Genomic DNA, 23,024 nt, shown 5'->3' with positions numbered 1-23,024 from the left:
CCAGACCAGGGGTTGGCAAGGTTTACCTTGCCTGGACCGGTTCACTCCAGCGGAGATCCCTCCGTGGGCCGGTTTGCACATGAGTGTGCACACCCAGAATTTCCGGAGTCTGCGTCTGCACAGACGCAATTTCCGGTGTCTGCACAGACGCAGTTTCCGGTGTCTGCACAGATGCAATTTTCGGCACAGCAGAAGCAAGTCTCCGCACTGCACTGCACCAGTTTAGCGCAGCGGAGGAGGGGGGGACTTGCCGACTGGGTGGCTCTGTTCAGGGACAGCTCGGGAGCCGGTTAAACAACCCCTGTGGGCCGCTTGTGGCCTATGGGCCTTAGGTTGCCGACCCCTGCACCAGACGTTCTGAAGCAGTGATGGCGAAACCTGTGACTCCCGACTCCCATCAGCCTCAACCAGCCTGGCCAATGGAAAGTGATGATGGGAGATGTGGTCCAAAACATCAGAAAGGAGCACAAGTTCCCCTCCTGCAAAGCCTAATTCTTACTGAGGTGGTGAACCTGTCCCTGGGCTGTACCACTTCTGGCTGCAAGTGGAGAGCTCACATGACTGCTCTTCCACAGAAAAACAAAATCAGGTATCAGGAAGGACGGTCCTAGTTGAACCTACTCTGTGATGATGTGCTAAGATTTCTAAATGCAAAGATTTGGTCCTTTCCCCATAGTCTAAAATGGTTGAACCCAGACACAGGTTTATCACCTTACTGAGAAAATGAGTTGCAATTAACTGGAGCATCATAATCTTAGAAAAGCAAGAAGCACTGAGCTCATCCGTTGCATTAGAACTCAAAAGCGCACCTGTTTAAACATTTGGTACAGAGCCATGCAGATACATCACAGGGAAACAGAGAAATGGTTGATATTTTTTTTCCTGGAAGGTAAAGATGGAGATGGAGAAACACAGAAGTATTTACAGAGGAACTGAAATTGAAATCGGCAAATCTTCTTTCAGACAGGATTCCACGTCAAAGCGGCAGAGATGTGGTTTCAGAAGCAACTGCTGTCCAAATTCTGATACAGACTTAAATGGATATTGTTGACCAGTTGAATACATTTATCTGACACGGAGGACAAAAACAGTCCACTCCTCCATGCTAATAGGTTACACTAATGTGCGTTCCATAATATTTTTTCACGAGGTCAGAGTTTTGATCGATCTAAATGAAGCAAAATTGATACAAACAATTCCGATACTCCCCAAGAGCTAAGTAACTCCACTCCAAAAAGCAGGATGATAACGTTTTTTTTTTGGGGGGGGGGAATGGGTATGAACAATTATTTATTGAATCAAAAGTATTAGTTTTTGGTTTTTTTGTGCTTGGTGTTTATTCAGCTCTTTGGCCTGTGGTGATTGGACCATTTGCGCGCGAATAATCTTGTTGCCCTTCCTCGTCCAAAGCCAAGATATCTGGTATCTCGTCCGATTCCGAAGACAAGTCTGTGATAGTAAAGTCCGGAACCTGCAGAGGAAGAAACTCAAATAAATTTGAAGGCAACATTTTCAACATTTCCCAAAGTATTAAGAACCTAGGACTCAAACTGAGGAGAACAGGCCAGCAAAATTTCCTCCCATTTCAGTACTATATTGACAGAAACATAGCATATCACATGTGAAATGAAATAATATTGTCTTATCATTAAAAAAAGTTCACAAATAATTAATGTGGGGAAATGCCTCTTTTTCTGGAGTAGGTTTCATAGTGAGAAAGGAGACCCAAATATTTGAAAGTAACCATTTATCCAAATTGTGTTATTTTAATATCGGAAGCAGTGGTAGAAACTCAAGATATGTAAGCTAGGTGCCAAATGGCTCCTTAAACCAGAGTTACAGTCGCCAAAACAGAAAGCCTAGTTGCCATTTTGGGGCCAGGCGGCTCAAAAGTCTTATTTTTCAATATTGATTTCTGGTTCCGGAAATTCATGCTGATTGTGCAGATAAAATACAATGGATAGAACTGTACAGGATGTGTTGCTGGTGGGTGAAAACATTCAAGATCCAAGGATGCCCAGGCTGGGAGGAGAGGAATTCATGGATATTTTTAAAAAATAGTTTTATAAGTTGTGCTTCTTTGTTTCTCAATTTGATCCTTTTACATGGTTTTGTATGTTTTGTGGTATTTTATGCATTGTGATTTGCTGTTGCTTTTATTGATTGTTGATTAGTAATTCTTTATTGTGGTTGAACTTATTTAATCATTATTTGTTGATGCTTAATCTAACTGTTTATTATTGACGCCTGATTCCTGGGAGAAAAGCGATGACAAACCTAGACAGCATCTCAAAAAGCAGAGACATCACCTTGCCGACAAAGGTCTGTATAGTTAAAGCTATGGTTTTCCCAGTAGTGATGTATGGAAGTGAGAGCTGGACCATAAAGAAGGCTGATCGCCGAAGAATTGATGCTTTTGAATTATGGTGCTGGAGGAGACTCTTGAGAGTCCCATGGACTGCAAGAAGATCAAACGTATCCATTCTAAAGGAAATCAGCCCTGAGTGCTCACTGGAAGGACAGATCCTGAAGCTGAGGGTGCAATGCTTTGGCCACCTCGTGAGAAGAGAAGACTCCCTGGAAAAGACCCTTTTGTTGGGAAAGATGGAGGGCACAAGGAGAAGGGGACGACAGAGGATGAGATGGTTGGACAGTGTTCTCGAAGCGACTGGCATGAGTTTGGCCAAACTGCAGTGGAAGACAGGAGTGCCTGGCGTGCTCTGGTCCATGGGGTCACGAAGAGTCGGACACGACTAAACGACCACAACAATTAGATTCTGATAGATTGTTGGATGTTGCTTTGTTTGATATAAGTTGTTTATTTTAAAGTTATTGTGACTTTTATATTGGATCAGATTGTTCCTATTCATGTTTGATGTTTTATTATGTTTTCATGTCTTGGAAGCTGCCTAGAGTGGCTTGGGCAACCCAGCCAGATGTTGTTGTTGGGTATAAATGGAGACAGCCAGATGGGTGGGGTATAAACGAAATATTATTATCTGAGTCAGGCCCATTAATTTTAACAGGTCTACTCTGTGTAAAACTCACTTGAATACCACTCCGGGATTTCAGACAGCAAGTTTTTCCCAAACTACCTGAAGATTTGAGGGTTTTTACCTGGGATATTCTGCATGGAAATCTAGTTACGGCTAGCAATTACGGGCTCAACCCTCTTCTTCCTGTTGCGTGGGCTTGTCTGGGAATTGAACTCAAGGCCTTTGTCACTGAAAGCACAAGTCCTATCCCTAGACCAACAATCTGGAGAGAAACCTGTCTCCTTTCCCTCCTCCCACAGCTTATGTCCCTGCAGTAGTATCTCCTCCTAAGCTGGATTCTGATACCAGAAGTGAGATCAGGTATGTGTTAAAAACTGTAGTGTATGTGTGAATAATTTTCCTTCAGCGCATTCCTGCTTTACTTTAACCGACTGTCATGGTTTGGACCAGGTTCTCCTCCAAATCTGTGTTTCTCAAGCAACAGCATGATTACATGACTTGATTTCATCTTTGAAACAGTTAGGGAAAGGGAAAGGGGCCCCTGGACGGTTAAGTCCAGTCAAAAGCGACTATGGGGTTGTGGCGCTCATCTTGCTTTCAGGCTGAGAGAGCCAGTGTTTGTCCGCAGAAAGCTTTCTGGGTCATGTGGCCAGCATGACTAAACCGCTTCTGGTGCAACAGAACACCGTGACGGAAACCAGAGCGCACGGAAACGCAGTTTACCTTCCCGCCGGAGCAGTACCTATTTATCTGCTTGCACTTCATGCTTTCGAACTGCTCGGTTGGCAGGAGCGGGGACAAAGCAACAGGAGCTCACCCGTCGCGGGGATTTGAACCGCCGACTTTCTGATCTGCAAGCCCAAGAGGCTCAGTGGTTTAGACCCACAGGCTAGTTAGGGTAAACTGACTCATGCAAACCAGAAATAATTTGAATCAGAATGAATTGGTTTCAAAATCATTAAAGTCAGTAGGCTCATTCAGGACTAACTAAAGCGGCAATGCCTCTATGTTCCCATGGGAGTAAGCACCACTGTAATTAGTGGAACTTAACTTCGGTGTAAGCCTAGGCAGGATCAACTGTCTATTATTTTAAGACTGTGGACACAAAAGTACAGTCATACTTCAAGTTGCAAACGCTGCGGGTTATGTTCTTTCGGGTTGCACTCCGCGCCGAACCCAGATGTACTGGAACGCATGCACTGAAGTGCCAAATTGCAACCCGCGCATGCACAGATGCGGCGCAGGTTGCGAACGTGCCTCCCGCACGGATCACATTCACAACTCGAACGTCCACTGTACTATGCTGACCCTGTCTGCTACTATGCTGGTCTCCCTGCTACCGTTTGTTTTGAAGCTCTCGGAATAAAGCAGCAGGGAGTTTCCTCTTATAGCCGTGCCGCACCTACTTCAGCAGCAGGCTGGATCCCAGGTCAAGTTGCCTACTCTTCCGTAACCTGTTTTGAGCACCTTACGTAGATAAGGCTACAATCCTACACATACTCTCCAGGGCATAAGCACCACTGAACGCAGCAAAACCTCTTAAGTAGGAACATGAGGAGTCACCTTACACCAAGGGAGAAAAATCTAGTTCCGTTTTGTCAACACAGGCAGGCAATTGCCCTGCCTAGAGCTGCACAGTTTTCGAAACTCAAGATATATACGCTAGGCACCAAAGGGTGCCTTAAAACCAAGGTTGCAGTCTCCAAAACGGAATGTCTAGTTCAGGCACCCCCAAACTTCAGCCCTCCAGATGTTTTGAGACTACAATTCCCATCATCCCTGACCACTGGTCCTGTTAGCTAGAGATCATGGGAGTTGTAGGCCAAAACATCTGGAGGGCCGCAGTTTGGGGGTGCCTGGTCTAGTTGCTATTTTGGGGGGCAAAATGGTGCTAAAGTCTTGTTTTTCAAAGGATGGACCGACTGTGACTGATTCTCAGTTAAACATCTGGCTAGATCAGAGGACGACCTTGAGCTAGATTAAGAGTTTTGAGAACTTAAAGAAGAAAAGTCACTTGTTTCAGGGACAGTTCACATATATATTGGTCTATTCCAACCTCTCTTTCTTAATGGTGACACAGGCCATTCATAACGTAGGGCTATTCTTCGCAACTGTGAGCAGGGCATTGGGGTGGAAGAAGGGAAGACAAGCAACAACAATTCGCTATAACATTCTCGACTCCTGCTCAGGCTGCACAGATGAAGCATTTTGGCTCCTGAAATTCATCCTGATTATGCAGATAAACTATAAGAGGTAGAATTCTACAGGATGTGTTGCTAGTGTGTGACAACAGTCCAGATCCCCAGGCATGCTCCAGATGGTGGACATGTCAGCTCAGCTGCCATCCTGGCACCTTCATTTGGTTACAAGTGGCCAATAGCTAGGTGCAAAATGCACCTGGCGAAATTCGAACACTGGAGCTGCATGGCATTGAGCTTGTGACATTCTGCTTGCAAAGAAGATCCTGTACAATTGAGCTACTGCTGTGAACAGGATTGCACTTTTGTCTTCAGTGCTAGTGGAACATATGCATATGTACCAAGCAACGGCAAAATGCAAGTACCCTTGGTTCTGTTGCTACGTAACCCGTTATTCACCTGTGCAGAGAACTAATCATTATCTTCATGTCATTCTTTACAGCAGGGGTAGACAATGTGGGGACCCCCCCCCAAGTTTTTGTGGGACTCATCAGCCCCACTCTTACAAGAAGCACATGCAATTTGTTTTACTGCAGATGAACAATGCTTATGCAACACCAGAATTGTATAGAGGGCAAATTCCACAGCCTGAAGGGAAGGAGAATATGCATGTGTGTGAGAGATCCCGCAGCCTATCTGTGATCTTTAAACCACAGATTAATTGCACGGCTAAAATCAGTCCATACATGAATTATTGCTTCTCCTTAGTAAGCCAAGGTGGTTGTTATTATTATTCAAATTTGTTTACCACCCTTTACCCGCAGGTCTCAGGGCAGTTAATGACAAAAACAACACAAAATACATACTAAAAATAGTAACAACCCAATTATCTCCTCCCCCCCCCCAGGCACAACACATTTTAAAAGGGCATTGGATGTCAATCAGCCCAAAGCCTGGTTAAAGAGGAAAGCTTTTGCCTGGCGCCTAAAGGTGTATAATGAAGGCGCCAGGCGAACTTCCCTGGGGAGAGCATTCCACAGCTGGGGAGCCACTACAGAGAAGGCCCTGCTCTCACGTTGCCACTCTCTGGACTTCACATGGAGGAGGCACACGAAGAAGGGCCTCAGAAGGTGATCTCAGGGTCCGGGTAGGGTCATATGGAGAGAGACAGTCCTTGAGGTAGTTCTGAGCCTTTTAAGGCATTATAGGTCAAAACCAGCACTTTGAATTGGGCTTTGAAACCAATTGGCAGCCAGGGCAGTTGGACCAGGATAAACAATTAGGGAGAAATTGCTTTGTCGAATACACCATCGGCACAAGCATTTCAGTTTGCCAGATGAAACAATCCCTCCTCTGCTCCCCTTGCATGCTATTCTGGGGGGCAGGGGGGCATAGGGGTTAGAGAGTAGGGGAAGTCCCATTGCACAAGCAGAAGTCCTTGAGTGGGGCTTTGGCTCACAGGACTAGTTAGGTGAATCCCACCCACCCACCCACCCGTGCAACAAAATGTTCATTCTTCTGCCAATGCAACCAGACAACACCAACCAAAGGCTGCATCCCAAGAAACCAGCACAACAAAGCATGCATTATAGATCACATGATGGTTGGCATGGTTCAATTTTAAAGCCAATTTTTAAAAGGGCACTGTTATACTAGGGGAATTATTAGCAATAAATCGTGATTCGAGTGGGCCTGCTGCTTAATTCTACTCCAGCAATGTTTGCAGAACGCTTAAGTCCTTATCGGTGCCGATTCTACACAGGTGGAAGTCTCAGGGCATCCCATGCGCTAAATGTTTTCCCTGCATGGACAAAACTATTAACATATTGACCTCTGTGTACTTTGCCATGTAACTGTTAGTGCAGTAGGATACCTCGACAGCAAAGTTATTTCTGTTTGATTTTAAGCATCAAGTGGAAGAACAAGCAGAGCAGTAACCCAAAATATCTCCAGATCAGTGGCTGGGGTTCTCAACAGTTTGTTGTGGTTCAACTTCCTAGGACCTGTTGTAAAATCCGAAGGGCCATCAAGGCTGCGGAAAGTCTGTGCTACAAGAGACAGGTAGCTTGGCCTCCTTTGGCACAGTATACATCATGACAACCTACCGATTCAAGCCACAATCCATCGATTCAAGAGCCCCGACCCAGAAAAGCAAGCTACAAGCAAAAGCTGGAATGGTAGAAGCTTAAGAAGCTGCAAGTATCTGGAGAGCTGGATGAGGAGAAACAAATGCAGCCGCAACACCTGGCCCATCTGTTTACATGTAATGCTTGGTGCTGATTCAGCAGTTTGCATTCAACCAGTTTTAAATAGACCCACAGCTCAACGGTAACTGAGTCACAATGTTTGTTTCGGATCCTCAGTACTGTTCACACAATCCAAGAGACACCAGACTCTGGCTGCTGAAGCATTTATTACTAAGCATACATGTGAAATTACAAGGCAAGGCACTACAAAAAGACAGGCTAGAAACACCCATGTACAAACAGCATGAATCTTGTTCAGCACACAATGCTCAACAGTAGCTTAAGTGGAGTTACTGAGTAGTATCATGTCTCGTATTTAGAAACGAAGGACGACGTGAGCTGTCGCAACAGACAAGTCACTCTGGCAAGTCTAGCCCAACTCCACGCAAGGAGTGGAAAAAGTTTATCAAGGCTTTTTTTGTTAAGGTCCTAAAACGAATTGTTTTAAGGCAAATGGAAGGAATGATAAGTATACAAGGGTAAAGTATGCAGTTTTCAAACGAAAGCTGAATAAGAAAATGTAATTATGCTGCCAGAAGCTTTACAGATTTTCAGTAAAGGGGTTTGCTTTTTTCTGCCCCTGCGTATATTAACAGAATAGCAGTAAGCTCCTTTTAAAGGCCACTTTAACTGAGAGGCAAGATGGGGCTTTGTAAAATATATATATGTAGCTAAACAAGGTTTTTCTCCAATGCAATCTGCTGAGGCTCAGAAGTCTTTTAAGGCACTTTGCATCTTCCACAATTTCAAACCCAAACACTGGGAACTCAACTCAGGAGTGCAGAATTTTCTATTTTATTTTTTGCTTTCTTTGTCAAGAGAAAGTGCAGCAGGAATTAAATTTCTCCCCCCCTGCCCCTCCAGCAGGTTACACTGCAGCTACCGCAGCCCAGCCACCTTGTCAGTCAAGCTACACGGCATGTGTGTGTGTGTGTGTGTGTGTGTGTGTGTGTGTGTTTTGTCACGCCGCCATTTATTCTGTGTTGGGTTCAGGCTGTTTGTCCTCCTGGCTGGTCTTTTTCTCACCGTCACCTCTGTGCCCAGCATTCTCAGAGCCGGCCAATTGCGGGTAAAAAGGACCTACCAGCCAGTTGAGGGGCGTGTTGTTCACAAGGTAATCCATCACGTCATCCAGCGATTCCTTCATTTTCTTCAGCTGCCCTCTGCTGGTGGTGATGAGGTTGTCGGACACTTCCTGGAAGGAAGACGCCGAACGGAAGTTCCGGTAGACCTCGCCCGCCATCTCCCCAACGTGGTGAACCTGGCCTTGGATATTCTGCGGCAAGCCCTGTATACTCGACACCAGAGTGAGGCAGGTGGTTTGAAGCTGCTGGGTCAGGTTCCGTGCAATCGTTAGTGTGCGTGACTCAATGTACTGGAAACGAAAGCAAAACACACAGACGTTGGAAACGGGCTCCATGTTCTTCCGTTAGCTTAAAGGTAAAGGATAAAGGGACCCCTGACTGTTAGGTCTAGTCGCAAACGACTCTGGGGTTGCGGCGCTCATCTCGCTTTATTGGCCGAGGGAACCGGCGTACAGCTTCCGGGTCCTGTGGCCAGCATGACTAAGCCGCTTCTGGCGAAACCAGAGCAGCACACGGAAATGCCGTTTACCTTCCCGGCGGAGCGGTACCTATTTATCTACTTGCACTTTGACGTGCTTTCGAACTGGTAGGTTGGCAGAAGCAGGGACCAAGCAACGGGAGCTCACCCCGTTGCAGGGATTCGAACCGCCGACCTTCTGATCGGCAAGCCCTAGGCTCTGTGGTTAGCTTAAAATAACCCAAATATTCCATAGCTGGGGCCACCACCCTAGACAACAATAACTTGGACTTCCAATGTGGGGTGCAGTCGTACCTTGGATCCCAAACGCCGCAAACCCGGAAGTGAGTGTTCCGGTTTTCGAAAGTTCTTTGGGACCCAAACGTCTGACGCGGCTTCCGATTGCCTGCAGGGACCTTCCTGCAGCCAATCAGAAGTCGTGCTTCAGTTTCCGAATGTTTTGTAAGTCAGACGGACTTCCGGAACGGATTCCGTTCGACTTCCAAGGTGCGACTGTATACCCAAAGTATGGAACAAAGCTGGAACCTGTGCTCAAAATTCTCCAGGTGCATTTGGTGCCTGGCTATCGGCCACTTGCGGCCAAGTGAAGATGCCCGGGTGCCAGGATGGCACCTGACGTCTCCACCATTTGGAGGTGCCTGCCTGGGGAACCTTGGCTCTTGGCTGTTTTCACAATGCATCCTGTATAATCCTGTTACATTTTCACTGCCCAATCAGAATGAATTTCAGGAACCAAAAAGCCATATTGAAAAATACGGCTTTTGAACAGTCCGGCCCCTAAAATGGCGACTAGGCATTCTGTTTTGGTGATTAGCCCTGGTTTAAGGAGCCATTTGGCACCTACCCGGTAGCTTATACAGGTGAAACTCGAAAAATTAGAATATCGTGGAAAGGTTCATTTCTTTCAGTAATTCAACTTAAAAGGTGAAACTAATACAGTGGTGCCTCGCAAGACGAAATTAATTCGTTCTGCAAGACTTTTCGTCTTGCAGAAATTTCATCTTGCGAGGCACCGTTTCCCATAGGAACGCATTAAAATTTAATTAATGCGTTCCTATGGGGGGGGGAAAGTCCGGGGGCCCCTTCCGACCGGCACCGGAGCCTCGCCGCGCCGCGTTTTAAAGCTGCAGCGAGCGAACAGCAGCACAGCTGTTCGCTCCCTGCAGCTTTAAAACGCGGCGTGGCGAGGCTCCGGTGCCGGTGGGGGGCGGAGTGGGATCGCGCCCACCATTTTGGATGGCCGGGCACGATCCGACGCCGCCTCTCCCTACTGGAGCCTCGCCGCGCTGCGTTTTAAGGCTGCAACGAGCAAACAGCTGTGCTGCTGTTCCCTCGCTGCAGCTTTAAAACGCGGCGCGGCTCCGGTGCTTACAGTGGTACCTTGCCAGACAAATTTGTCTTGCGAAAAAGAGCCATAGACGAATTCGTCTCGCGAGTCAACTAAAAACTCACAAAACCCTTTCGTTTTGCGAGTTTTTCGTTGTGCGAGGCATTTGTCTTGCGGGGTACCACTGTATGTGAGATAGACTCATGACATGCAAAGTGAGATATGTCAAGCCTTTATTTGTTTTAATTGTGATGATTATGTGATGATTAACAATTTCAGCTGTACGCCATAATCATCACAATTATAACAAACAAAGGCTTGACATATCTTGCTTTGCATGTCATAAGACTATCTCATATATTAAACTCCAGTAGCTAATGAAAACAATTGCTTACATAAATGGACTTTTCCACGATGTTCTAATTTTTCGAGTTTCACCCGTATATCTGATTTCCTAACACCGGCTGGGATGCTGCTGTCCGACCCAAATGAATGCTCATACACACTGACCCATGTTTCTCTGCACCCCAGGGATCCTAACTTTGGTTGGGACTTGCAACCTAATCAGACCCCTTGACCTGGAAAACAAAAAGCATTCCTCTCTCCTGGCCTCCCACCAATAACAGATCTCTCAAATGGTCCTTCAGTTATATCCCATTTGCCAGATATCTTTACCCCAATGCTTGCTTCCATCCTATAAAGATTTTGTAAGCGTGGGAAAGAGTGTTACTAATTCCCATCTTTTCCCTTTTCTTTACAAGCTTCCTGTATTTCCGCTATGGCTGAAACAAGACAAGCAGATAATACCCAAGTTTAAGCCTTCGCTTCAGTCCTTATCACTGCTGTAATTATTTGGGTCAAAAGGTTAATACTCTTAACCTTGATAAAGAACTTTCAGCATGGCCAGCTGTAGACTGCTGCAGCAACTGGGCAAGGAAACTGTTTTGGGTGCAACCTTGCCCTTTATACCTGCAAAAATATATATGATACTAATACATTGGGAGGGCAAAAACATAGCCCTTCGATCAATGGATAGATGGCATGACACCTCTTGCAACTCATGAATGGATCTCCTTCAGACAAACATTATGTATGGACAAATTAAATGATATTTGGAGTGCATTTACTGAAACCATAGCAACCCATGAATCCACGTATATTTGAGGGAAACTATAAGTTGACTCATTTGCACATGTGTTACATAGTTCTGTGATCTTAGTTATATTTTGCTGTCATCGTGTCGTTTTCCTCTACCTTTTAAAATGGTTTATGTATTTTCTCTCCTTTTCCTATTTTTTTTTACTTTAACTCGTAGTATTCTTAATAAAATTGAATACAATAAAAAACCACAAGTAAAGAGTTTAAACAAAAAAAAAACCAAACAGCGATCTCTCTTCCAGCAAATATATTCGGTTAAAGGTCTTTCTAGGAGGGGAAGTGACTTCGTTTTTAATGACAACACAGACTTTGAAGATACCCCAATCTAGTCTCTGTGTCTTGATGCAGGGTAGCTTAAGGTAGTCCCAATGAGTGCCTGATAATTGCGCACGAAAAGCAATTCACAGTCTCCCAAAGCCATCTTGTTTCATGCATAAGAGCTAGACTATTGCATTTTAATATTCTGTTGGAAGCCCCCCAGAGTGACTGGGGAAACCCAGCCAGATGGGCAGGGTATAAATTATTATTATTATTAAACACATTTAAAAGGCTGCAGATTATTACCCAGACGCATCTCACTCAGCAAGCTACCTCAGCACTGTGGGAGTCATCATCCTCATTTTGGCCTGTGTTTTTCCTCCACTCCACCCAGGAATTATACAGCTTTTGTTGGGCATCTTGGAGCTTCTGGTTGGCACTGTTCATATTCTTTCTGGCATATTCAATCTGGAATACAAAAGACTTGCACGGTCAGCTTTTCGGAAGTACTCTTCAGCGGTGCAATCCTGCACATGTCTATCCAGGAGGGCCACTGATTTCTGTGAATCTTCCTCCCAGGATACAGGAAACTCAGATCATTCTTGGGAGTGCTTTCACAGCTAAAGCAATCCTTGTTCTGCCAACAGTTATCAAACAAGAGTCAAACAGCCGTGTTGGTCTGACGCAGTCAAAATAAATAAATTTTTAAAAATTGTTCGGTAGCAAACTTAAGTTGGTCTCTAAGGTGCTACTGGACACTTTTTTTTTATTCATTCAGTTATCAAACACGTTTGTACAAGGCCGGCTCTGATATCTCCTTTTAAAACTCCACTGGGGGGTGTTAAACCTTCCAACAAACACTCTGAAAAAGAATTAGGGAGGTGGAATTTCACAGCGCTATGTGGATCTCGTATGAATGAAAGTATCTACTTGGGCCCCCAAATGTGACTGTGTATCCTTGCCCAATAGAGCCTCTGTTTTCACCAATTCCTCTCCTCTGCTGCAGTTACTGGCACACTACATATCACTTTGAAGAATTCTTTATTTGTTTAAATAAAGCCTAACATTTCCCCCTTCAGATTACCCTGCCCTAAGAGCCCATCAAATGCCACTATAGTGTTTTGAAGAAGAAGAAGAAGAAGAAGAAGAAGAAGAAGAAGAAGAAGAAGAAGAAGAAGAAGAAGAAGAAGAAGAGTTTGGATTTGATATCCCACTTTATCACTCCCCTAAGGAGTCTCAAAGTGGCTCACATTCTCCTTTCCCTTCCTCCCCCACAACAAACACTCTGTGAGGTGAGTGGGGCTGAGAGACTTCAGAGAAGTGTGACTAGCCCAAGGTCACCCAGCAGCTGCATGTGGAGGAGAGGAGACGCGAACCCGGTTCACCAGATTACGAGTCTACCGCTCTTAACCACTACACCCACCGTTTCAACAATTTGATAAGAAAACATTCTTATTGTGTCCATGGATGTATGTATGAAGGCTGCCTACTAAAACGCTGAGCTGTGTGTTGCCTTAATTCTAGCCTTGCAAGCTTTAAAACTTGAGGCCAACTCACAGGTAAAGAACACAGGATTAAAATATTACTAAAAAGGTAAGAGTGGACTGCCATCTACCGATACAATGCACTGTGAGTCCCAAAGGTTGACTGAAACCCTTTGCAAAAATCTGAAGTTGCGAGCCAAGAATTCACTTACCAGATTGACAGTGGAGTTAAGTTGAGAGATTGTCTCTTGGCTTCTGAGCTTAGCATCTCTAACCTTGATTAAGGCCTGCTGGTAGGCACGGGATCGGACCTTTGAAGACAAAGATCCTAATCTAACGTAGTAACTTGGCTTCTGAACTCCAACTTCAAATCCTTCCATTTTCGTAGCTTCTTTCTCTGCAGAATCAAAGAGCAAACCATTCCAACTGTAACCGCGGCAAGTTAGCGCCGTCAAGCTTGCAATTAGGAACGTTAACAACGGCTTGCTATCTTTCTCGCTCGCTTCTTGCGAGTCTGTTGCCTGTAGCCAAGAGAGACAAATTCTCCCCAGGCAACTTTGCACTGTGCTTTTGGTCTGATGGTGAAATGCTCTGCACAAACGTTCCAAGGTGAGAGAGCTGGCGACTTTCCCAGGGAAGAGCCTCGATGTGAAGGCTTCCTCAAACCTAGAGAGTCGCCATGACTGAATGTGTTGGGCTGACTGATCTTACGCCATGTTACAAAGTTTGCAGTCATAAACCAACCGCATGGTCAAATGATCACCAAGCGACCCAGTTCTACCCACAAACTGTTTTCCTTGTTCTTGAAAAATAATACACGATAGCATTGGAAGGGGTTAATTAGCTAACCTATATATATATTCACCTGAATGTATTGTTAGTCTAGTGAATGTATTAAGTATAAAAGAACTTCTTAAGCTTTTCTGTATGAAACTGCTCTGTAAAGCTGTGAACTCTGATCTACATTGCACTGGCAAATGATGACTAAAGTGTCTGGAGATAACAGTAGACCTTACACAGAGAGTAGAACTGTCCTTGCAGAGAGGAACTGTTGCCTAGGTCAAGAGATAGGGTGGCCTTGCTGGAGTGCGCATGAACCAACTCTGGCTAAATGTCATTTGCCTTATATGTACAACAGGAAATGTTCCTTATATGGACAAGAGGAAGTTTTCTGGGGTGGGAAGAGAGCCAGAGAACTGTCTATAAGAACTGTCTGAAAATTGACTAGTTTTGTACTTGCTTGGATGTCTGAACACCGCAAGTACCTCTGCATGCAGAATAATAAATCTTTCTCTCTCTGAAGCCAGAAGCCTCAGGTGTTTTCTGCTTCCATGTTTTCTCACTGGGCGCAACAATGGGAACCCGTAGGGGCAAATAAGGCTCCAGCATCACATTTTCTTGGCTTCTTAACCAATGAACTTCGGCAAATGTATTCCCCCCCCCTCCTTTCTATTTACGAAAAATAGCACGATCTTCATAACAGGGCATGTAACCTGGCAGGCTGGACCTTCTAGGAGAACTTACCTAGTTCTTCTTCCGTAAGTGGGAGATACTGGTCTACAAGGGTCTCTGATCTGCTGAGCGCAGTGTCCACCCCACTGGTCACCAGGCGCAGCACCCGGCTTCCCAGAACGGTGTTGATGCTACCGGTGACAACTGACCGGGTCAACTCCACACTGTCCTGGACGGCTCCTTTGGTCTTGTCGACAACTCCGTTAATGGTCTGTGCGACAGTATCCTTGGCACCAGTCACGGTAATTGCGACGACGTCCCTCGCACCGACCACCGCATCCATTGCGTTAGCGACAACCTAGAAGAAGAGGTTGCAGATTCTTCACTGCTAGCTGAAGGCAAGATGCAAGGAGGGACACAACTCATTCAGTATAAAGCACATGGGCCCAGTTTGCCCATCAGATTGAGCCCGAGTTCAAAAATACGGTTTGGCACTCACTCGCAAATCCCTCACGAGTTCCCATAGTCCCCCACCAAGCATGAAACAAGATAGAATCTGGCCCGTTGCATAATCTGATGGTTTCCCAAAAAAACAAGATCAGTAAGCCAATAAAAAAGCTTGCTTCCTGCTACTGGGTTTTTTTTGGGGAGGGGGGGGGGACAAAGGTAAACCTGAGTTCCGACAATGCAACCAGCTAGATTCTGGATCGCTTTATGTACGCCATGCAGACTTTGGAGGAGTGTGTCCCCAATGCCTAGCATCTTCAAGGGAGCTGTAACACTGGGCTTTTACTTGACAAAACAGAATGCCACATGGGTGAGGCCCTCCTTCGTGTGCCTCCTCCTCGAGAGGTCTGGAGGGTGGCAACACAAGAGCGGGGCCTTCTTTGCAGTGGCTCCCCATCTGTGGAATGCTCTCCCCAGGGAAGTTTGCCTGGTGCCTTCATCATACACCTTTAAGTGCCAGGCGAAAATGTTCCTTTTTAACCAGGCTTTCAGTTGATTTGATTGACATCTGGTGCCCTTTTAATTTTTTGATTTTGTGCCGGGGGGAGTATTGTTTTTATTCTGATGATATATTTTGTGGTTTTATATTTTGGTTTTGTTCTGTGAACTGCCCCGATACCTCCAGGTATAGGGTGGTATATAAATTCAATAAATAAGTAATAATAATGGTAGTCCCAGGGTTGTAGCGTGGAGAGGGCCGGGGGGAGGGCATAGCCCCAGGCACATGATTTTGAGAGGACACAAGCCAGGAATCTCCGCCCTGCCTACCACCAGGGGAGTCTGGGCCGGACCCCTCACTGAATGGCCGCCCGGCCAGCATTGGGGGGGAGAAATGCGCCAATTAGGGCCGCCCAGGCTCCCCCCGCATGTTTGGAGGGACAAGCAGAGCAGTGCCCCAGGCACCAGCAAAGGATGCAACACCACTGGTCAGTCCTCCTCTGTAGACCCACTAAAATTAATGGCAATGACTAACTAAAGTCCCTTCATTTCAGTGAGTCTACTCTGAGTAGTAGCACTGGATATCACCCTAAGTGTCCAATGAGCAGCCTATAGATATGCGAGACCTTTTCCTTCCAAGAAGTGAATGAGAAAGCCCTGCAGGAGAGGGCTTTGAACTCAAGAGATACATACAGCAAGGGACTTTTGTGTTTGTAGATTAAACCCTGGGCAGGTATCCCAAGTAAGTCACACTATCCTGCATGCCTCAGGGCTACTTCATTTGTTTCCTGCGCTGAAGTCCCCCCTCCCCAATGCACCCTGCTATAAAGGTAAAGGGACCCCTGACCATTAGGTCCAGTCGCGGACGACTCTAGGGTTGCGGCGCTCATCTCGCTTTACTGGATGAGGGAGCCGGCGTACATCTTCCGGGTCATGTGGCCAGCAGGACTAAGCCGCTTCTGGCGAACCAGAGCAGCACACGGAAATGCAATTTATCTTCTCGCCGGAGCGGTACTTATTTATCTACTTGCACTTTGACGTGTTTTCAAACTGCTAGGTGGGCAGGAGCAGGGACCGAACAATGGGAGCTCACCACCGTCATGGGGATTCAAACCGCCGACCTTCTGATCAGCAAGCCCTAGGCTCAGTGGTTTAACCCACAGTGCCACCCGCGTCCCTATGGAATAGTTAAAGGTAAAGGGACCCCTGACCATTAGGTCCAGTCACGGACAACTCTGGAGTTGCGGCGCTCATCTCACTTTACTGGCCGAAGGAGCTGGCGTACAGCTTCTGGGTCATGTGGCCAGCATGACTAAGCCGCTTCTGGCAAACCAGAGCAGCGCACAGAAACGCCATTTACCTTCCCGCCGGAGCGGTACCTATTTATCTACTTGCACTCTGACATGCTTTCGAACTGCTAGGTTGGCAGGAGCGGAGAACAAACAATGGGAGCTCACCCCGTGGTGAGGATTCAAACCGCCAACCTTCTGATCAGCAAGCCCTAGGCTCTGTGGTTTAACCCACAGTGCCACCCGTGTCCCTAGCGCACTCTGCCATAGTTGGTACCTTTTTTCCAGTTCATGTGTAACTCCGCTTCAAACCAACGAGGGGGGAAAAGCCACATTAAAATCCTTCTGAATAATTTACCTTATCAGTCGGCTGATACAGTATTGGCAGCCTCTCCTCGACTTTGTCAAGTCCTATGCAAGCGTAGCTGTTGGCAACTGCAACTGGAAACATGAAGGACCGTCAGGCCAGCTTTTGCAATTTTAAGAAGTTAATCAGAAGCTGTTTATTTCTTTGAACTGCTGGGAAACAGGAAGCATTCTGATGTGTCATTGTTAAGGACGAAGTTTATCTTGAATGACTCATTAGCAAGTTCAGAGCTCCTTCAGAAAGCAATGAAAGAGAGTCTTATGGCCCTCTGCCACTTCGCAAGAATAGGTTTCCGCGAACAAGCTGACACACTCAAGCACGGGAATGCAAAACGCAAAGCGCCAAGTTTCTAAACTGGAAGACATTTAGAAAGCAGGCGAAAGGGCAAGTTGAGGCAGAACTTAGAAGTGGGCGAAGGGTCAGAAACTAGAGCCAGGAGGATTATTTTACTCATTGTGCATCTTACAAGTCACAATCTTATTTGACTTCGCACCCAATTGTCCCATAAACGTTACTCAAAGGTATTAACAGCCTCGCAAGGAGCTGTTATTTAAGGTAGCCCTTGACAGTTCTTTGCAGGGTGTGTGCCTCCACTAAGCCAAACAAAATATTCTGCCCGGGGTGAAAACATTTTAGGCATTGTACAAAAGCAACGAGGCCTTCTGCGCAGAGCATTTTGCAAGCTGACAACTGAATATTTCATTGGGCTGCAATTTCCATCATCGCTGACCACTGGCGTAATTAAGCAGCACCCAAGTAGTTGAATAACCATCCCGAGATCAGTGTTAGAAACCGAGATATGAAAGCTACGAGATAAATGGCACCTTAAACTTAGGATGTGGGCGCAAGAACGGAGTGTCTGGGTGCGCTTTTTTAATAACAAGAATACAAAGCTGAAAATTAATGAACTGCAGCTAAAATATTATGTTCATTTTTCACATGGTCTCTCCCCCTGCCCACCCCCACCCCCAAATATTCTTAAGAGGGTCTCTTCTCCAGACTTCAGAGTCTAGCTGGAAGTGTGGAGGCAGAAAAAGGTCCTCCTTTCCTTCCACTTTGCAGTTTTAATCTGAAAACTTAGGCACAGGACTGCGCCCAGAGCTCAGAAACTGCTCACACTAATGACATTCCCCATCGCAAAATGCGCCTAGAACAACGGGACGTTTCAAACGTTGCCTGAGATTATTATGCTCGGTGCCAGTGTTCAAAATTTGCCCAATGCCAGGTGGATTTTGCAATCAAGTCAAGCTGCCCGGGAGCCAGGATGGAGCCCTGACATCTCCACCATTTGGAGGTGGGTGCCTGGGGAATCACTGGATCTTGACTGTTCCCAACACACTCCACTAGAGGGATCACAGATGACTTTGGATCTTACCATGCTGTCTACACATCTGAATGTGCAGCCTACGAAAGGACAGCCATTTCCAAACAAATACCAACTTGTACGCCCAGACTGTGATTTCTGCTTGGGAACCTGTTTAGTGGTGCTAATAAACCCCTGGAAGAATTTTGCAAGCTGAAAAGTGTTTCCAAGAGTTGCGGCTTACTTTGTGGCTCCAGCTTTTGGATGATAGGCAGAGCGCCAGTCATGGCTACTGCAGTAATGGTCTTTACGCCCTTCTCTGCCATCTCGCATACGGACTTCAGGTAGGGATGGTTGTCCTTCGTGGTGACGTAAGCCGAGGAGACCATGTCGTAGGTGGAGCTCACCAGAGGAAGGCTGGCAACCCTGGCGACCACATTCTGTGTATGCAGAAGACAGGACAGTTAACCCACATTTCTTCTGGAATAAATTGTCAGGAACATTTTTGGGTACGCGCAAACATACCTGCTGTGCATCATTCCTCTCTGCCGCCATGGCCTGGCCTTGAATGCTTTATAGAGTCTGGGGGAGGGGAGGAAAAGCACGAGTTAAATGCAAGGCTTTAAACAAAATCTAACCTTTTGTCAAGCTGCAGCTGCTAAGATATGCTCAGCTTCTTCTGTTATTAAAACGCTTTCCATTCATGCAATAAGGAAGGCTGAAACTTCAAATCTGACATCATTTTCTTTCCGGACAAATATGACTAGCCAATAAAATTTGTGGGCAGTAGCCAGTGAGTCATACTCATGAGTAGACCTGCTAAAATCAATAGGCTTAAGTAACTTGATGTACTAAATATCAATTTCAATGGGCGTATTCAAAGCATGCCTGTTTTGGAGATCTCTAGTTATTTCTAAATTAATAATAATAAAATCTTTATTACGGTCCAGAGACCCAACAATTCATTATAAAACAGTACACACTAGTTTATTCAGTAATGCTCGCATAACTTGAACTGAGCACAGAGATATTCTGGTTTGCTTTAACAAAGCCAATTTGTATATAACCTTGGGACCACTTGGCTTTTCTTGCATCCAAAAATTTGCCTCACTTTCCAAGCCAAAACACAGGAGCAACAAGTTAGGTTAGGGGAAATAAAAGTTTAAACTGGGATTTGAAAAGTTGAAGCCGAGCGTTGTATTCTAGTATTCTTTACAAAGTCACTAAACAAACAATGATGCCTGCAGAGGAGACATTAAACCAGAGCTTTCCAAACTGTGTGTGTCACGACATGTTAGTGCGTCCGCTGCAGTGTGTCGGTGTGTGGAAAGGGGTTCGTTTAACCTCTGGTTTGCTAGGAAAACTGAATTACTGCGTCAAAAGCTCTGGTTTGCCAGTAAAACTGGATTACTGTGTCGCAAAATGATGCATGTCTAAAAAGTGTGTCACCAACATGGAGAATTTGGAAAGCTCTGCATTAAACTCCGGTTACAAGAATGAGTGAAGAAAAGCCAAGCTGAATCCACAGTTATCAAATGTGGATCCACTGTCTAAGTTGTGTTAAATGGAACAAGGGGGACTGTTTGTTCCCTCTGTAGCAATACAGTGCCTAACATGTTGCAAATGCCCCTTCTACCGCTGCTGGTTGTGGGACTCTCCCTCTGCAAACAGAAGTGCCATCTGTATTATGAAACCACATCATTAGTCTGTTAAGGACAGAGAGTTGCTCTGGAATATTCCTCTCGCTCAGCCATCCTCGACTTCGTGCCCTCCAGATATTTTGACCGTGACTCTTATCTTTCCATGATCATGGGAGCCGTGGCTGATGGGGGCTGCGGTCAAAACCAAACAGCATTCAGAAATCTGTTCTCGGCTGAGTACACTTTGTACATTTTAAGGACATTCCCTCCAACCCCTCTCTCAAAGGAATCCTTTGAACTATAATTTAAGGGTGCCGGAAACACTGAGGCATAAACTACAGTTCTAGGAGGGGGCTGAATGGGTGTGTCTGAAACGTTTATGTATGCACTATTAAGATTTTCTGTAACACAGAAATGACAGGATGTGTTCCTGTTTCGGTACTTGTGAAACTTTATCCTGCTGCAGGCATTGACCAGAAGTAGAAATGATTATTAAAGGTAAAGGTAAAGGTACCCCTGACCGTATGGTCCAGTCGCGGACGACTCTGGGGTTGCGGAGTTCATCTCGCTCTATAGGCCGAGGGAGCCAGCGTTTGTCCGCAGACAGCTTCCAGGTCATGTGGGTAGCATGACAAAGCCACTTCTGGCGAACCAGAGCAGCGCACGGAAACACCGTTTACCTTCCCACCAGAGTGGTACCTATTTATCTACTTGCACTTTGACATGCTTTTGAACTGCTAAATGGGCAAGAGCTGGGACCGAGCAAAGGGAGCTCACCCCATCATGGGGATTCGAACCACCGACCTTCTGATCGGCAAGCCCTAGACTCTGTGGTTTAGACCACAGCACCATCCACGTCCCTTTAGAAATGATTATAAAGCAACTTAAAACCAAAAAAAACACTTAATGGCTCCCTTAAGTTGATCAATATCAGACAGGATTCCCTTTCATCCGAAAGGTAGCAAATGGGAAAGAGCAGACCCTGCTAGGGGCATTCAAGCTTTTCATTTTAAGTCTCAGTGCAATACTTGAAGGACCACCAAGCACTCAAAACCCAGTTTTTTAAAGATACAGTATAGTACAGGTGATGCATTGCTTAAACAGTTATTACAGACAAGAGACAATGAGTTCCAAAAAACACAGGCAGCTTTTTCAAATTAAAAAATACTCACTCACCCACAACAGTGTTTTTGTATCCCAACTACGATATTTCACGCAGTGTAAATAAAAACAACCAAACCAAACCTCTTCTACAGAGAACCCTGTGAAACAGCCACAAATTTTGCCTCTCTCGGCCCCTTCTGGTATGGGATAATTTAGAGGCTTGGAGGAGGCTTGCATGCTACACAGGTGAACCCAGCTTTTAGCAGAGAGAGAGAGAGAAAACAAACATGCTTGGTCTCCTCCAAACAAAGGGACCAAACTTACTTAAGCAGCAGATTCTATCTCAGTTCTGTTTGCTTACATTGCATTGTATTTATCACACAGCTCTGTTCCGGATTGTCCTTTGCCAAGATGATGACCTATCCGACAGAAGAGTTTCCCACCCAATTATGGCGCCGCCAGTTCAGCGACTGCACAGCATCCACCACAAGAAGTGGAAGCACATTTATAGCAATGTTCCAAGCATGGGGAAAGGAGGCGTTTGGGGAGCGCCTTCAGGAAGCATTTCCTTGGAGAGGAGTAAGCCTCTTGACTCACTCCTGCATCCTCAAGAGAGATCTTTCCTCATGGAAAGGGGGGTTTAAGAAGATGCCCCGCAATCCATCCGTCCGTCCCCCCCTCCTCGGGCAAAGAGGCTTCCACCTGCACTTACCTGGGAGTAAGCCCCAACTAACTCGGGGTGTGTGTGTGTGTCTTACCTCGGAATAAGCATACAAGGGGCTGCCCTGAATGCTTGCAGCCCCTGCGCATCAGGAAGATGGAGAGGAGGAAGGGAGACGCAGAGCAAGAAAGCGCAAAGGCACACCCACCCACCCGCCGAGATGGCTCAGCGTGGGACTCTTTGCTCTCCGGGTCGTGGGTTCGAGCCCCGCGTCGGGCGAGAGATCCCGGGGATGGACCGGATGACCCCTCGAGGTCCCTTTGCAACGCGAGGATGCGCGCAGACCCGCTTGCTCCTTTGCGCCCTGGGCTCCCGCAGCCTCGCCAGGCGCGTCCCCGTCCCCAATCATCATCATTCCCCCCCCCCCATTGCAAAGACGCGCAGGTTAGGCTCCTCTCGGCCAAGGGCAAAGGCGACTCACCTGTCGGAGGAGAGCGAGCGGCTGCCTCGTGTGCGTCAAGCGCGCCCAGCTGGTCCCCTCGCCCCGTCGGCTCCGCAGCCGCGCCCCAGCCTCGCCGGCAATTTATCCGGGCGGAGAGAGAGGGGGGGCCCGTCGGGCAGCCTCCTCCTCCTCCTCCTCCTCCTCTCGCGAGATGCCAGCCAGGCAGCCTGCAAATCCGGGCCGCTTCCTCCAAGCGCGCACACGATGCGCGCACGGCTCTTGGGAGAGGAGGGACGCGGCGGAGGAGGAAACAGGCGGATCTCTGCCTCCCGAGACCGCGCCCTCTTGGCTCCCTCCTTGCGCAGCTGAAAGAAGCCGAGGGGAGACAGGGGAACGAGGGTTGCCATGCGTCCTCTTTTCCCAGGACGCGTCCTCTTTTTTTCTATCGGTGAAATCGAAGACAAAGCGCATCTTTTTGCTTTGAATGGCCGGCGCAGCGTCCTCTTTTTTTTGGGGGGGGGGGGTTGCTCTTTAACAAAATACGGCAACCCTAGAATCGCAGCAGTTAGCGTGTAGGTTTAATCGCAGGAGCAGTTATGCAATGCCCCGTAACGCTTATGTCCTCATTTATTTATTTCATAAAGTGTATAC

The 23,024-nt window shown here is 46.5% G+C and overlaps 1 protein-coding gene across 2 annotated transcripts; it reads right to left on the bottom strand.

Moving 5' to 3' along the window:
- Window positions 1-1,268: 1,268 nt before the first annotated feature.
- Window positions 1,269-22,573, bottom strand: PLIN2 (perilipin 2). 2 transcript variants are annotated; one of them, XM_033173108.1, is made up of 9 exons: window positions 22,413-22,573; window positions 19,052-19,108; window positions 18,771-18,966; window positions 17,215-17,297; window positions 14,695-14,980; window positions 13,383-13,567; window positions 12,020-12,154; window positions 8,465-8,755; window positions 1,269-1,471 (listed from the first exon to the last, which is right to left on the bottom strand). In XM_033173108.1, the coding sequence occupies exons 2-9, from the start codon at window positions 19,079-19,081 to the stop codon at window positions 1,337-1,339; spliced, it is 1,341 nt and encodes a 446-aa protein (XP_033028999.1). In that variant the 5' UTR covers window positions 19,082-19,108; window positions 22,413-22,573; the 3' UTR covers window positions 1,269-1,336. The 2 variants fall into 2 exon arrangements, with proteins under 2 accessions (XP_033028999.1, XP_033029000.1); XM_033173109.1 differs by lacking the exon at window positions 1,269-1,471 and having other exon boundaries at window positions 7,529-8,755; window positions 22,413-22,572.
- Window positions 22,574-23,024: the final 451 nt, after the last annotated feature.

Source organism: Lacerta agilis, chromosome 16, assembly GCF_009819535.1.
Source record: "Lacerta agilis isolate rLacAgi1 chromosome 16, rLacAgi1.pri, whole genome shotgun sequence".
Taxonomy (NCBI): domain Eukaryota; kingdom Metazoa; phylum Chordata; class Lepidosauria; order Squamata; family Lacertidae; genus Lacerta; species Lacerta agilis.
This window is presented reverse-complemented; position numbering and strand designations above follow the sequence as displayed.